The 17,278-nt window shown below is 49.0% G+C and overlaps 1 protein-coding gene across 1 annotated transcript in view; it reads right to left on the minus strand.

The window, feature by feature from the left end:
* Positions 1 to 460: 460 nt before the first annotated feature.
* RGMA (repulsive guidance molecule BMP co-receptor a) overlaps positions 461 to 17,278 on the minus strand; it is a 35,776-nt gene continuing 18,958 nt past the window's right edge. The window contains exons 3-4 of the mRNA XM_048867340.2: positions 8,966 to 9,477; positions 461 to 4,682 (exon numbers count right to left, since the gene is read on the minus strand). Coding sequence (XP_048723297.1) covers positions 3,972 to 4,682; positions 8,966 to 9,477 — 1,223 coding nt within the window. The 3' untranslated portion in view covers positions 461 to 3,971. The remainder of the gene's footprint in view (positions 4,683 to 8,965; positions 9,478 to 17,278) is intronic.

Consider the following 17,278-nt stretch of genomic DNA (forward strand, 5'->3'; position numbering starts at 1 on the left):
CGGGCAAAAGCTAACCCCCTGTTGGGCCAACAGCAGGGTTTGAACCTAGGCCCTTCAGCATTAAAAGCGTACACCTTTTAAACCTCTGAGGCAGACCAGCCACTAGAGGAAGACCAAGACCCACTCTCTCCTAATATATTACACACTCTCCTAGTATGTGGATTCTCAACCTGGAAGGCTGCAGTCATCCTAAACTTCCCATGTTGCCCAAATGGGAGGACGATCCCAGCTAGATGGGGGAGGTTGCTGAGGATGGGTCATGGCAAGAGAAAAAAGGGGCTCTGATTTTCCATAGAGTGAGAATATTCCACAAGAAGATAGAAGCTCATCAGGCTGTCCTTAGAGTGTTATCACACTTTCTCACATCTTTCTCATTTTCCTTCCTGATTAGAATCAAACACAACACAAGGCAGAAGGAAAACACTCACTAGGTTGTTGTCCAAAAAAAAAAAAAGAAAAAGAAAGAAAAAAAGAGCACCTTTACTTGCATTTTCATCAATAAATAATTTACAGTATGTACATGCAGTGACACCCATTATGGGTCCAAAACACAAGGAGCAGTCAGGAGATTCTTCCCCCATCCCAAAACCAAAATCTTTTGTTTTTATTCCAACCACATCAGGTCTTCCTTGGCCACACTTCACCTTTAACTAGAATTGGGTCAAACACAACCAAAATAAAGTGCTTAACTGTTTGCTTCTAAAAGAGGGATAGCCCAACCACCATAATATATTCAATCACCACTGGAGCACTGACCTACTAGGGGGGGCCTGGGCTATGGAGAGACAATCAAGATCACGGAGGACTTTCCTCCTCCAGAGAGTAGCTCTGACCCTGGCATAGCATCCTCTCTTATGCTGGCATGACAGGAAGTGGCACCGTTGACAGCAGATGTCACATGGCCATTATGGACTATACTGATTGGCTAACAGCAATGTCACTCTCCGATGTGCTGCCTACACAGGGCAGTACTATTCCTGTAGTGATGGCAGCTCCATGACCCACCCCTCAATATAGTTGGGATTATTTGTGGCATACCCAGGTGTGTCACTGCCCCACCATAAAGCTGATGTGACTTTAAATAGTCACCTCTCCAATTTCTAGGGGCAATAAAGATTCAATTTTTATGTAGTGAAGGAACTAAAGTGATTGAATAACTCTGGCCTTGGCTAGTCGCACTGAAGCCAGAGAACCTGCCGGCTGCTAGCTACCAAACACACGAAGGGAGTGGAGTTCCCCCACTGACACGTATGCACGGGGTCAGCAATGGACAGTTCCTAGGACTTGTGCTCACCCAAGAAGGTTGGAAGCTGTTAAACTCAGCAGAAATAGACCATTGGTCATGCCATATGGCCAGGATAAAACCCAACTCAGAAACAGGCAGTTCATAGCCACTATAGGAGCCTTAAGGGAGGCAATGTGGTCTAGCGGACTGGACTGGGACAAAGGCGACCTGGGCTCTGTTCCTAGCTCTCACACTGCCCAGCTGTGTTACCCTGGGCAAGTAATTTCATTAATTCTGCCTCAGTTTCCCCTTCCTTCCTTAGCTATCTAGATTGTAAATTCCTTGGGGCAGCAACTATCCCTCACTAGGTGCCTTGGGGTCCTGATCTCAGCTGGGGCATCTAGGCTACTCTAATTTAAATACAGATAATTTAGAATGTCTCAATTATTTCTTTTTCGAGCTGCCTCCCCCTCCCCAAGAGCTCTGTGGCCAGCGAGTTGGTAGATTTACCCTCCAGTGGTTGGTCTCCCCAGCTCCCTACATTGTGAGATCCCTATTTTAAAATCGCCCTAAACAGAAACACGGGCCACCAGCGGACAAAGCAAGGAGCGAAGTAGTAAACACATCTTTTTGTTATTTCTTTTCTGTTTTTTGTTAAACACCTAAAAACCAATGACATCTCTTTATCTGTACAGTCACATGAAATCCATGCCAGGGGTCCATAGATTAGAGACAATATAAATTACATCCAATGACACACGTTGCATTTCTCTGCTGCTTTACAAATGGGAGTTCTAGAGCTGGCAGGACACAATGAATAGTTGCTTAGAATATCAGGGTTGGAAGGGACCTCCAAGCAGGACCAATCCCCAATTTTTGCACCAGATCCCTAAATGGCCCCCTCAAGGCTTGAACCCACAACCCTGGGTTTAGCAGGCCAATGCTCAAACCACTGAGCTATCCCTCCCCCCCGCGAGTATTTTACAGGAGGCTGTCATGTGGCGCTAGTTTGTATGCGCTGCAGGGCACGTCACACATCCAGTCCTCTTTGGGCGCCGTCAAGAGACCATCCATGATCGCTGGTTGTCCCAGTGATCTACCTGCACTTCTGGGGAGACCTCTGGGAAATTCGTGCTGTGGGAACGATGGAGCATTCCCCCAGAGCTGTCCCAGCTCCAGGCTGAGGTACAGATGGTCTTGTCATTTACTGAGCAAACCATCAGGCAAATCCCAGAAGAACACAGAGAAGGGGAAGGGGCACTCCATCCTAGTAGAGGAGATTATTGATCGTTTACTGCCAGGGAACAGAGCCTTTGGACACCTGGGATTTCTCAGGGCCTGCCCTGGCTGGATTTTCAAACAGTGCCCTCCTCAGAATCGAGCCAGGAAGAACTAAGGTGCAACCGGTCTGAAATGAGATCACTCGGAGAGGAGCAGGTGCTTAGCAGCAAACAAGCAAAACTCCCCCCCGCACTCCCTGGGCACTGCCTTTCTTAGAGCTTTGCCCCAACCCCACAGCTGCCCTCCTGTGTGATGAAGAGGGACAGGGCTAGAGTGGCGACACTCCAGCCTGTCAGTGAGGGGCTTGAGGAGGTCTGACTGGTCACCCTGAAGTACAAATCTGGGAGATCACTGGCACCTCCCGCCTCGCTTTGCCTGAGCCCCCTGGGAGCTAATGGAATCAAAGGGCCACGTCACAAGGAGCACTTCAAATGCTGGGAGGAGGCCAAAGGCAAATGACAGAAACCACTCGAATACTGGCCAGGTTTCTCCCTTTGCATCTCTGAGGCGAGGAGGCAGGGCAGGGAGGGCCCAAAGGATTCAAAACCTCGTGGCTATGAAGTGAATCAGAGCGTTAATGTGCCAGGATGGGATTTCCCAGATCCTATTAGCTCCCAGATGCCCTGTGAAGCACAGCAAATATAATCAGTGAGTGACTCCCCCACACCCCCCGGAATGGTGCCCATCAGCGAAAGATGTACTGTGCGCCTCAGACACCTGCAGGGAACTGGGTGCTGGGAGAGCAGGGTCTTTAATAAGGGACAGATACCATTCCCGCCAACTGCCCACCCCTGTACCCTCTCTCCGTGTGGGTGTGAGTCCAGCGCCCGGAGGGCACCGTTGTAACTCCTCTGTCTGGTGTTTAGCACCTGCATTTGCACAGGCAGCCGGCTGAGCCCCAGGGGTGAGTGGGCCCCGCTTAGGTGCGTACCACCAGCTGTTTGCATACACAGTCGTGGGGTGGGGTTGGGGGGTGTGAGCCCTTTAGCAGGTGGAGTCATTTGCGTGAGCAAAGCGGGTGTGAAAATCAGAGGCCAGCCTGTCTCTGTGTCCCGTGATGGTCTCTAGGCATGGGCCCATCTCGCCAGCACGCCATCCTGACCAGCTGGGGCGCTCTCCCCTCCTCCCAGGCAGCAGCTGCCAACTCTCCTAACATGAAGTCACTTTCACAAATGCCAACATCACAGTCACCACAACCGTTTGCAGTACCACGAGGGAGCACTAGAAGGAGGCGGGGGCATCCCACCCTCCTCACCTGCATGAAGAGGAGAGGGTGAGCTGGGGAAGGACTATATGAGGTCTGGCTGCTCTCTGGGGCAGGCCCATGGTGTTCCAGGGAGTCTAACTCTGAGGACAGGGGCTGATTCTTTAGCTCCCAGCCGGACCTGCTGTTCAACCTCTCCTCATCCAGCACAGACCGTCATCCCCTCCTGCTGAGCTCTTCCCCCCGCAACCGAGGTCACATCTATAGGAACACTGACCAGCACTGACTCAGACACACCAGCGCCACCCAGAGGGCAGGGAGGGTCCAGGGATGCCCCGAGGGGGCTGTGTTTCCTGGGCTCAGCTCCCGTGTCCTTTCAAAGAGGTGCAGCTTGTCCTTGTTGGAATGAAGCATCTTCACGTCCTCGAAAGCGTAATAAGCTGCCAGAGTGAAGTTGACATCCCCCGTGGTCAGGAGGTCGAAGACGCAGGACTGGAAGTACAGGTCCTCCACGGGGAGCTTCTCCCGGCACTTGGCCATGGCCGTTTCGTAGGTGAAGAACTCAGGGGAGGAGACGAGGCTGGGCCCTTTCCTGCGAGCCCGGCCTTCCGTGCCCTGAGCAGAGCGGAAGGTCTGGAAGTCAATCTGTTGGTTAAGCGGGCAGCCCCGGAGGCAGAGGTAAAGGCCCTGGTTGTCCCTGTCCTCCACGGCGTTCACTACCTCCTCGGGCATGCGCACGGCGAAGGTGAGGTAATGCCCCACCTGCCTCACCACAATGGTGGTACCGATGTACTTGGCTTGGATCTCGATATGCTGGCCAGACACCTTCTCGGTGATCTTCAGGCTGTTGGCGCCATGCTTGTCACCGCCGTTCTTGGAGCCGTCAGCGAAGGCAGCTGGGAGCTCGTCCATCTCCGCCTGGTACACTTTCTGGTCCACACACTCCTGGAAGCTCTTGAAGATGATGGTGAGCTGTGAGGGGATAGGGGGGAGAGAAAGGGGCATTAACCAATGCTGATAACCCATTGAGCTTGGTCACCAGTACATCTCATTAATGAGTACAAGGGGGTTTAGGCCTGACTGGTTCATTCATCAACCACCACCACGTGCCTCCAGAAGCGGTTTGGAACACGGAGAATCAGTCTTTTGGGGCATTTTAAATTCCACAAGCACAGAGTTCCCACTACGAGATTTCCCCCTCTAATGCATAAGGCCACCAGGCTTCAGCCTACAGGCATCAAGGGGCATATCAGCTACACACAGGAAGGAACCAGAGACAGGACTAGAACCCAAAGATCATGCTGCCAAATCCCACAGAAGTTACTTGTTGGAGCTGAGCTGTGACCCTGAGACCTGGGAGCAGAGGGGGAGGGAGAGAAGAGTCCATTGTTTAGCCCCAACTAATATGCATCATGTCCCCAAGCCACTGACCTATTAATTGTTCTTTACACTTAGCGCATGCTTCCCTTCTTCAATTCACTACAGGCCTCTTTGACAAGCCTGTGAGCCAGAGGGGTATCCAGCTCCATGTGGTACGACCACAGAGAGGAAAAGGGACTTGCTCAAGACCATGCAGCAAGATGGCGGTTAGACTCCCAGGTGTTCCTGGCTCCCAGTTCTGTGCTCAGGCTGACCCCCTCTCTCTAGCTGGGATTTCCCTGTCAGGCTACAGCAGGTTTTAATACCTTATGGGAGAGCTTACAGGGAGTTTAGAGCTTATACGGAGTCTGTTTATTAGGGATGTGTCTGAATCAAAGTGCTCTCAAAACCTCAGTGAAGTTCCAATCTGGATCTAAAATACACAGCTGACAACCAGGCTCCTGGATCTGACTCCTGGGACATTTGGATCCATCCTGCTACTTATTTACATTGCTTCTGGAACAAAAGCCAATTTCAAATGGCTCCCAGTGGGGCCCCAGCATTCCCCTTGGCTCTCCCCCTCGGGGGGATCTGCACCAGCCATTCTGCCCCAGATTTCCCATTGCTGCTCCCACCAGTTCAGTCCCACTTAGTACAGCAACGGGGGAGCTGTAGCACAGATCAGCCTCCACCCCTGCTCAGCACAGGTTTACACAACACAGGGCTTAAAATCCCCGCAGCCTCCTGGAGCCAAAGTGGGTACCACTGATGGAGCTGAACTGGTGGTGGGAACAGCGGGGAATTCTAGGTAATACTTCCTAGAACAGCCGAGGCTATCCACAAAATACCAGCCACCCCAGGCCCTGTTTTGGCAGCAGCATAGGGCCCATTTCTTTGCCCCTGCAGAATACTCTCTTAGTCTGAAGGGTTTAAGTGGAGTTAAAAGGTGTGTCCCTGTTTTCCTCGCCAGATATCTCTATTAAAACTTTCAGGTGTTGGCAGGTATGCACCAGGTTACTGGAGGTTGTATCCTCTCGCTGAGAACACCCTGCTCCAGTGAACAGCACCAGAGCGAAAGCCTGGTTGCACACAGACACCATCTGCCTTGGAGCCAACCTGCGGAGCGAGGGCTGCCTGTTCCAACAGCTCTTCCTGCTGGGTAAACTTGCTGAGTTGCCACCCTGAGCAATGACTCATCACTTCTCAGCACCACGGTCTTGACGCAACATGGTGCAGCGCCCCAAATAAGTTCCAGGACCTAAGGGCCCTGCAAGCTGCAGGCCAGCCCTCATTGAAACTGTGATGCTTCCCCCTTTAAACAGGGATGGTGGCAAACCCTCTCCTCAGTCACCCCAGGAGTACTGTGAAAAAGGCCAGACATGGATCGGTGCTCCCCCAAGGCCTGCTAAGCAAGCAGATCCCTTCTCACCAGCCACCCTACCTTCCTCTGGATCAGGGTAACTGAAATGTGTTCCCTTCCAGCTTTAGCACTCATGCAGCAAAGAGGAATTCAGCCACAGTGTCCCTCAGCTCCAGAGCCGTCCTCAAGCAGAAGCCAGATTTAACACTTAAGCCGTGTCACTTTGAGTTCCATTGTGCTACAACTGGGCATTTGCCACTGGATTTACTCTGTGCTGCACCCGGTCCCTGGAGAACATTTATCTTGGCTGCCACAGCGCAGTGAGAACAGACTGCGCCCCACAAAATGCCTCGTCCTGACCACAGACACAATTACTAGCTAAAGCAGCTGGGAAGCCAGCACTAGAAACCCAGCTCTTCAGCTCCAAACCACAGGCTTTCCCATGTCAGCCAACACTCTCTCTTACTCGTCATCGGTCCTACAGCACATCAGGTGACTTATCCTCCCCGGGGGACTAGCCACTGGGGACACCACCACACACAGACAGCCAGAGCGGTATGGAGATGGTGACAAGGGAACATGATCCCTGAGGCTCCCCCACTTCCACCAGGTTTTCTTCTCCTCTGGCATTAAAACCGTGGTTGGTTGTGAGGGGGTGGATGGATGAGAGGGTTTGGAGTCGAGCTGGGGCCGGATGGTTCAGGCAGACTGGGCAGGGAGCCTTTCACCTTATGGTGACTGCTTCAAATCAAATGCTGGTCAGCAGAGAGCATCAGAGGTGACCACCCTACGGCTGTGTGGTGGCACACATGAAACGCATTGTGTGTGTGTGTCCTGTTCCCATCACAGCTGGCACTCACTCGCCCCCTCGATGGCAGAGGCACCAGAGAGGCCAAGTTGAAACCTGGCCTTGGATACTGAGCGACTCGCTCTCCTCTCCAGACGGCGCCTGCCCATCCGGCTTTGAGGCAATACGGAGAGATCTCCCCCTGCTCAGCCTGCTCTGGAAATGAAGAGAGGGCTTCTAGCCTCAGCGCTGTCAGCCTGGCACGACATTCGCTTCAAAATTAAAAGGACACAGCCGAGGAAGCCAGTAACCTACGGGGCTGAATTCCCCCCCACCCGGTGGGGGTCTCTGCAGAGAGACACAAATAGCAGCATCGTTCTTCTGCAACCAACAAACTTCTCGTTATCTGCCCACCCCCCTGCAGCTGAGTGCAGGACCTGGGACAACTAGACAGGACAGGCAATGTGCACAAAGAGCACTGGATCTCTCTCTCTCGCAGTGGGGGCCTTGGCAGGAAGGTGAGTTTTCACCCTGCTCTGCAGGCTCCTTCAGCTGCCATCTCTGCCACTTTGCACAGGCCACAAAATAAACAGGAGGGCGGGTTCAGCGAGTTTTACTTGTTGCCAGCCATCTCTGGCACCTTGTCATCCGCCTCCTGTTCCCACCCCTGAATGGGAGTGTCGCAGTGCCCTGCAAAGGAATCTGGCGGGGGGGTGTTGGGGGGTCTGGAACACAACCGCAGCTGCAATGCCATGGGGAAGGGCAAAAGGGAGAGACGTGTGTTTGTGGTTTGCCCTTCAGGGGCTGCTGCCAGCCTTAGATCCCTGGGCCTGCCCCCTTCATGATCTGTCCCTTTCTTCGCAACCCAGACCTACGCCAGGGATGATACATCTCCTCTGACGATGCTCAGCAATCTGAGGGGGGCCAGATGCGGTGGTGAGAAACCAGAGTCCATCTAAGGGAGGTGGGGAGTGGGGAACCAGGGAGAGGGGCTTGATTTTCTGGCCCGGACTCTGTACTTGTGCTGGGCTCGGACTCTGTCTCAATCCGCTGAATAACCTGGCACTAGTGGATGAGACTCACCAGCTTTTTGTGGGTGGCAGTGGGAGAGAAAGTGATTAAAAGGGTGACCCCAAGGGAACAGTGTCATAGATTCATAGATATTTAGGCCAGAAGGGACCATTATGATCATCTAGTCTGACCTCCTGCACAATGCAGGCCACAGAATTTCACCCACCACTCCTAAAAAAGACCTCACATCTATATCTGTGCTATTGAAGTCCCCAAATTGTAGTTTGAAGACCTCAAGGAGCAGAGAATCCTCCAGCAAGTGACCCGTGCCCCATGCTACAGAGGAAGGCGAAAAACCTCCTGGGCCTTCCAATCTGCCCTGGAGGAAAATTCCTTCCCGACCCCAAATATGGCGATCAGCTAAACCCTGAGCATATGGGCAAGATTCATCAGCCAGATACTACAGAAAATTCCTTCCCGGGTAACTTGGATCTTACCCCATCTAAAAACCCATCACAGGCCATTGGGCCTATTTACCATGAATATTTAATTACCAAAACCATGTTATCCCATCATACCATCTCCTCCATAAACTTATCGAGTTTAATCTTAAAGCAAGATAGATCTTTTGTCCCCACTACTTCCCTCGGAAGGCTATTCCAAAACTTCACTCCTCTGATGGTTAGAAACCTTCGTCACCATCCCCCACGGGGCAGCCAAGCCGTCCCATGCCTTTACCTTGGTCGTTGCAGTCGCTGAGGACCCAGGTAGCACTGGCGTGTTGGTGACCTGGACATTCAGGTAATTATTGTCTATGAGTGGCCAAGCCCCCTGCACTTTGCAGGTCTGGAAGCTGTCTGTGAAAGTCCTGAGGTGGGGGTCCCCAAAGAGCCCGCAGTGGGTGTAGTTTGGGGGGGCTGAGTGCTTCTGAAAGCTCTTCTCATAGTGGCAGATCTCGGGGCTGTCGGAGCGCTCCTGGCTGTCCCCGGGGGGCAGTGTTCGGAGGCGGGGCTGCGAGGTGGGGCCATCTTTGGAGCAGTTGTGTTGGACCATGAGGTCATCTATGCCATGAACGGCAGAGTGGTAGGCCAGGTCCCCTCTACAGGTACGAGCCGTGCGGCGGGTGCAGTGGGCGTAGGTGCGGAGAGCCGTGCAGAACTCTGGTGCCTCCTCTGTGCCCAGGTGGTGAGAGCCAGATGTGGCCGCCCAGAACTCAGAGTTACACTTCAGGATCTTGCACTGAGAGGTCGCTGGGGGACAAAAAACACAGGCGCTGTCAAGATGCCCAATACACGGATCAAATACAGCACACCACCAAAATGCCACCACTGCTGGAAATGTAGGGCTGGAAGGGACGTTCAGAGGTCATCAAGTCCAGCCCCGGGTTCTGAGGCAGGACCAGGTAAACCTTGACCATCCCTGGCCGGTGTTTGTCCAATTTGTTCTTAAAAACCTCCCAAGACAGGGATTCCAGAACCTCCCTTGGAGGCCTATTCCAGAGCTCAGCCACCCTTAGAATTAGAAAGGTTTTCCAATATCTAACCTAAATCTCCCTTGCTGTAGATTAAGCCCATTACTTGTGGTCCTACCTTCAGTGGGCGTGGAGAACAACTGAGCACAATCTCTTTATAACAGCCCTTAACATATCTGAAGACTCTCCATGTTGGCTGGGATGCTGAGAATAGCTTAACATCATTGATTCTGGGGGGGAAATACCATTGGGCTTTTAAAGTCAGGAGGCTTTTAGGGCTTGACATTCAAAAATATGCATGAGCAATTGCGCATCCAAAATGGTGTTACAGTGGTGCCATTGATTTGCATTCGCATTTAGCACAACTGCATGCCCAAAACAGGTGTTTGTGTGCAGTGGGCTAGCTAGATGAATAACTGGTCTCCCCATACAGCTGATTTGTATACAGGGGCATTGGCTGTGAGGCTTGGCACACAGCCCTGGGCCTGTCTGTGGACAGTGGGGTAAAACCAGGGTCTCAGCAGCCGTAAGTGGGGAAGCCCTGGTTTTACACTCCACCCTGCTCTCAGGAAGGGAACTCAGTCAGTTCAGCAGATCCTAGCACGCCTATTTTCTGACTGACAGGTATGGTTCCGAAGACTGGGGATTTTTCACGGATGTAAATGCACTAGTGCAAGACCCTAGTGCAGACACACCACACTAGCATGAATAGTGACTCACACCAGCACAGCACCCCCTTGTGTCAAATTGGGCTCTCTGCATTAGGGCAGCTACAGCAGTGCAACCCCCTCAAGTGCAGACAAGCCCTGAATAAAGCCACACCCCTAACCCAGTAGGTAAAGGCATGGGGCCAAGATTCCTGGCATCGGGTTTGCCTTCTGGGGCCGTTTGTTCACACTCCCGATACCTCCCCACCACTATGTTGTGCTGCTCTAGCATGGTCCCCAATTGCTGGATCCCTCTTGTGAGTCTCCTCTACTGCACTAAAACCTCTGGCAGTGCAAATGCCTGGCTCCTCCAGGGTCAGCAACTCACTCAAACCAGCCAACCCGGCAGCTGTCTGGGGAGTCCGAAAGGCACAGAGCTGAGGAGGAAATACAGTGCAAAGGCGGAACAAACAAAGTACAAAAGAGCCTTCTCAAGCAGCTATCACTCACCTGATCTCCTGTACCTAGCACCTTGACACAATGCACGTTCCAGCGGCTTCACTAATGCTGGGAACAGTGCGCGCCGACCTCTGGCCCACCTGCCCCCGCCTCAGTGCTTTTCTAAAGCTGCAGAGATACGGGTATCAAAGGGAAATGTGTGAAAGGAAACAGGCAAAATCCTAATCAGCTGCTGGCCTTGGTTGTGTAGAGAACAGATAAGCTTCAGCAAGACACTAAAGCAGCCTGCTCCCAGGTCAATGCAGCCAAAGGGGCTGTGCATACTGACGGCCCACTGCCAACCCTGACTTCTGCAGCTGAGCACTCAGAGCTGCGCTCAGGTTCCCAAAGCCTAGGTGCAAGACAGGGAAAGGCAAAGTACAATGGGAGTTTAGATTCAGTTCTTTTGGGGGGACGTATTTTCCGCAGAGGGACATGAAAGTGACAGTGCAAAGGCACTTGGCCTGCATTGCACATTGCACAGACAGTGTGCTGCCAATGGCAATTTGGAACCTCTCATTGCTCACTTTGCTTAAACATTCATGGTGTTTTCCTTTCCCTACTCCTCATCAGTCCCATTTGAGCTTGGAGGGCATGGAAACTGTGCAGGATCAGGCTCAAAATTAATTTCCAGATGCATTCTGGGGGTGTCTTAAAGCCCTACATGTTTATTCCTGTCTTGGGCTTTGTTTAGAGGGGAGTTCACAAGGCAGTTACACATGCACAAATAAAGCTACAAAACCCAGCACCACTTCATACGGAAAACAGTATGTTCAAGTTTTAACTATTCCCTTGCAGTGTTGGAAACACAACAGGTGCTGGAGAAAGAGAAGGGGAACAGAACTACAAATGAAAAGAAACCCAGCATGGAAGCCATCGATCTCATGTCACTTTCCAAGAGGAATGAAATGCAAAAGGAAATGACGGAAAGTTTCTGAGTTTAAAAAATCCAGGTTTAAGAAGCTTAGGTGCTAGTAATAACACAGGGAACATAACAGAACCTCACTCGATTTTATCAGCACCAAGCTTATGAACCATTTTTCCTGACTGGGCGGAGGAGGGGGTAATCAGAGTGAAAATGATGTCAATGAAGAGCAAGTTGACATCCCTTCACATTGCGATCTTTCAATGCATTGGAAATCATTTTGAAGAAGTTGGAAGAACAAGAAGAAAACAATGCAGTGCAGTAGACAGCAACGTATGAACTGGACCTATCGCAATTTGGAGGTGTTAAATTTTATGAACTTTCCATTCCATGAACTCCTTAATCCCCAGTTAGTTTGTAAAATGGGTGTTCCACTGCATAGGATTATTTTTATTTCAACAGCATCCACTTAAAACTGAACATGTAATTTCATCAACACCCCTTTTCAGTGGATTGCATTTTGCTGGAACATAGTGAATCCATGTCACATAAGTGTGGGTTTTTCATCACAGGCCGCTATGTGAGTTGCAGAAAAAGCCTGTTGCTGTGTGTTTCAACCAGATGAGATTTTACTGTTTGATCACATTATCCCAGTGGTACTTACCCCGGGGTCTGGATTTATGACCTCTAACTCTAGGCCCTGAATATTCTACAAAGGCTAAAAGCCACATGTTAAAATTGTCAGGGATTAAACATGGCTGATATAATATTGTCCAACAGGACACATGTGAGGGCATGGTGCATTAGAGACAGAGAGCGAGTCAGAAGTGAAGAGCACTACGGGACGCTGCTATAAACCATCAGATTAGCACGCGACGGGAAACCTCCGCCAGAGTATCAGTCTGTCGTTGTGATGATTCAACCAGACTTTGCTGTCACCTGGAATGCAAACAGGCAGCATTTCAAGGTGAGACATTCAAGGTGTGGGTTGGAATGACAAGTTCAGCGTGGAAGGCTGTCAAGAAGGGAAATTGCAGCTCCCTTTCTTTGGTGACAAGCCACCCAAGCTCAGGGTTTGTGATGCCACTGAGAACCTCACGACGGAAGAACTAAGTAGCTGAAAGGAGCACTGGGGTGATAAAAACAGACCCATGTCCAGAGACCCCCATGGTCACCAGCTAAACCATAAATCCATGGCATCAGGCAACAGGACTTGCAACAGACGACTCAATAAGACTCTCAGCTGTCAGTAACAGTAGCGCTTAGATGCTCATTTGTAGGAGCCCAGCTATTATCAGGAATAGATACTTTGTGCTGGTCTCTCTGGTGCATCTTTAGCTTGGAACAGGAGGTACAAGCCAAGTTCTTTACTGGCATTTGGGCTACGACCCAAAGCTGGCAATGCAGTAACCAGGGTTTTCCGGCTGTATCACAGGTCCCGTCCTCCTTTTGAGACAAGCTCGCCGGGAGGGAGTTAAGGATCCAGTGGCACTCAGAGCAATAGCCTCAGGGCTGCTCTCTCAGCACTGCAGGCTCTCATAGCTATGGCCATAGGCACGTTATCGCTGAGCACAGGAGGGCTGCACATGGCTGGCGTCTAACTCATTACTTTATAAGGTACTCTGGGAAAAAAAGAAAAGAAACAGAAAACGAAAAGCCTGTTCCATTTCTTCCCTTGGCCTGTAGAGGGAGCATTTTTCTTAAAGATCTTATCATTTGGGTTTTGGCAAAATGTTCCGATTTGCTGTTTCGTGCAGGGCCCCATATAAGGCCAGATTTCCAAAGCCAGGTGGCTAAGGAGCAGGACTGCACTGTGTGTGTCTGTGTCTGCATGTAAGTACGAATGCAGCAGAAACACTTTCACATGCAGTTCTCCCATTTACAGGCGATACACCGACTGGGACGGCACCTCCATTATGGAAAAGGCAGCCCATCTCGTTCTGGGTTTGCACCTGGAGCAAGCCAGGGAGGTGGCCCTTCCTTCTTAATCTCTCCTCTGCCAGCAGATAAAGACGGTGGGGTCAATTCCATTTCACAGGGCACTGAATAACCGTGGGTCTCAAGTAGGCTGTTTGGCCTTGTTCTTTTAATCTGTTAGGAAAGCCTCTCTCTCCCCTCCACCCCTCGGTCCGCGCCTCCCTATCCAATCTGTTCAATAGTGTGATTGTCTGACACCTGGAGCTCACATAAACACCTGCGTGACTCACCCCACCCCCCAGCAAGACACGTGTCAGGACCGAGGAATCCTACAGCCCCGAGGAGCGAGGAACCCAGCAAGCAGAACTATGCAGGAAAAAGACAGCGACCCTTCCCGCTCCCCCCCCCATATGCTTCTCCTCACGTCTCCTATTGCAGAAGCTTTGGTATAAAAGCAAAAACTCATTTGAACAGAAGCCAAGAAACTATGTTTATTCAATTTCATATAATCTATTTTCCATCTCCTCACAATGGATCTGTTTTTCAACCGCAGATGACTTAGCATGAAAACAGGCCCCTCTGCTGCTATCGTTCAGCGACGCACGTAGCAAGTCGCCTGAGCACAGGGATTCTGGGCACAGGCCTCGCCCAGGGGGCTTGGACCTAGGTGTCATTTCGCAGCCTGCCCACCCACATGCCCCCACATCCCATGCCCGCGGGCCTGCTCCCTGGCACTGTGATCATGAACGACGGGGGAGGTGGGTCCTGGAGACTCTTTCTCTGTCTCAAGATATGGTCCATGCTATGTAAAGATCTGGGAGCCCGTGGCCTTTGGAAAACTGATGGGTCACTACTGAGCAAAGTGAGACCATCTATCTATATCAGGGGTGACATTCATGGATTCCCCAGGGAATCTGGGCTAGCCCTCCTCAACTGGAACTCTGTAGGGTGCCGAAAAAACAGGCCCCTGAATGTGGGAGTTTAAAATGGAGGCTAATGGATGTGCAAGAGTTCAAGTAGCCAGTCAAAATCTACTGACCTTAAGGCTGGCAGGGATCATTAGATCATCAAATCTGGCCTCCTGTATATCACAGGCCATAGAATTTAACCCAGTTACCCCTGTATTAAATCCAGTAATTTATGTCTGGTTCAAGCATCTATTTCAGAAGGAATGCACCACTTCCACTGGCTGTTTGTTCCAATGGTTAATCACCCCCAGTTAAAAATCTGCACCTTATTTCCAATTGGAATTTGTCAGGCTTCAGCTCCCGGCCCTTGGTTCTTGTTAGGCCTTTCTCTGCTAGATTACAGAGTCCTTTTAGTACCTGCTATTTTCTCCCCAGGAACGTACTTATATTTATACCGTAATTAAGTCAACTCTTAATCTCCTTTTTGATAAGCTAGATAGATTGAGCTCTTTTAAGTCTCTCGCAATAAGGCATTTTCTCCAGCCCTCAGATCATCTTTGTTTGTCTTTTCTGCCCCTCTCCAATTTTTCAACATCCTTTTTAAAATATGGACACCAGCAGTGGATGCAGCATTTTAGTCTTGGTCTTGCCAATGCTGTGTACAGAGGTAAAAGGGCTTCCCTACTTTTACTCATTACTGGGGTAAATTTTTGACCAAAACTTTTTTTTTTTTGGGGGGGGGGGGAGGCAGATTTGGTGACACCAAAACATTTTGTGAATTCGTGGTGATTTTGCTGCATTATTTTGGTAGAAAAAGAAAAATTTGGAATAATTTCATTTTGATATTTTTTAAATGAAACTTTCCAATTTTTTTAATTTGAAATGACTTTTAATTTGAAAAGAATTCAAAATGCTTAAAATCAAAGCAAAATGTTTTGCTCTGGTTTAGATGAAACATTTTGTTTGACCTGAAATAATTTTTTTCTGACTTGCCAAAAATGTCAAAAATGTTATTTTTGGTTCCACTCAAAATGATTTAATTTTTTTTTCAGAATTGCTAGCAAACCAAAAAATTTGTTATCCCTTTATATTTACTCACTGGATCCTTGTGTATAGATCCAAGGATCACACTAGCCCTTTTCGCCACAACATCACCCTGGGACCTCATGTTCAGTTGCTGGTCATATGATCCCAAATCTTTCTGACTCCTTTCCAAGACAGAGTCTCCCATTCTGTCCCTAGAGGTATAACTAACTTTGCATTTGGCTGTATTAAAACATTTTGTTTGACTAGGCTCAGCTTACCAAGAGATCCAGATCGCTCTGCATGACTGCCCTATGCTCATTATTTACCACTTTGTGTCATTCACAAATTTTATCAGAAGTGATTTTATATTTAGTTCCAGATCACTGAGAAGACGTTGAATAATGTCTGGTCTGATAACAATCCCTGCAGAAACCCACCAGAAACATTCTCAATTGATGACAAATCCCCATTGATAACTAATTTGTATGAGCTGTCTGTTAGCCTGTTTTCAGTCCATTTAGCATGTGCTTTATTGATATTGTATAATGCTAATCTTTTAATAATATCATGCGGTACTAAGTCAAACACCTTACAAAAATCTAAGTCTACTACAGCTATGCAATTTTCTTTATCAGTCAAATTTGTAATCTCATCAAACAATAAAATCCGGTTGTTTGACAAGACCTAACTTTTTTTTATAAAACCATGTTGACTGGTGTTAATTCTATTCCTATTCTTTAATTCTTTATCAGCTGAATTCCATATAAGCTTTCCCATTATTTTGCCTGGGACTGATGTCAGGCTAAGCGGCCTATAGTTGTCTGGGCCATCTTGCTTGCCCTTTTTGAATATTGGCACAACATTAACACTCTTCCAGTTTTTTGGAATTTCCCTGGTATTCTACGATGTATTAAAAATTAACATCAGTGGGCCAGACATCTCCTTAGCCAATTCTTTTAAGACTCATGGGTACAAATTATCCAGGCCTGCCAATTTAAAAACGTTTATCACTAGTAGATGTTGTTTAACATCCTGGATGGACTAAAAAGTACTTCATCCTCTTCATGTGATAGGAGTACATCCCCCTGCTTCTTTCCAAATACAGAACAGAAATAGTTACTGAACACTTTCCTGTATCATTAATAACAATTTTACCACCTCCATCTAATAATGAGCCTAGCACTATACTATTGCATAGATTTCTTTTGTTCCTAATATGCTTTAAAAATGCACCTTTATCCATCATAATGAGATCCAAAATAGAGTTGGGTGCAATACCTTTGGTATCAGAAAATCATCATCTACAATTTTTAGAAACTCAAATGATAATTTACTACAGGCTGCATGAGGCCTCCAGCATGACTCCCAAGTCCTCTCATAACAACACAACTTTGCTTTCCACACATTAGAGACAGGTGATTTTAACATTCCAATCATGTGAATCTTCCCACCAGATTTCAGTAATGCCAATTATATCACATTTCTTCTCATCACTGAGAACTTTCAATTCCTCTTGACTTCGGTTACTTTTGAAAATGGGACATAGGCTCCTAAGTCACCGAGGTGCTTTTAAAGCATTTACCCATAAACTAATTGTATATATGCTAGTGTGTAAATATGTCTGTATGTAAGACTCATATTCAGTATGAATTTTTATTGGCGTACGTATCAAAATACTCTATTACCTATGGCCAAACTCCTCAGATCTGAGGACCTAGA

This window comes from Caretta caretta, chromosome 10 (assembly GCF_965140235.1).
Source record: "Caretta caretta isolate rCarCar2 chromosome 10, rCarCar1.hap1, whole genome shotgun sequence".
In the NCBI taxonomy this organism is placed as follows: domain Eukaryota; kingdom Metazoa; phylum Chordata; order Testudines; family Cheloniidae; genus Caretta; species Caretta caretta.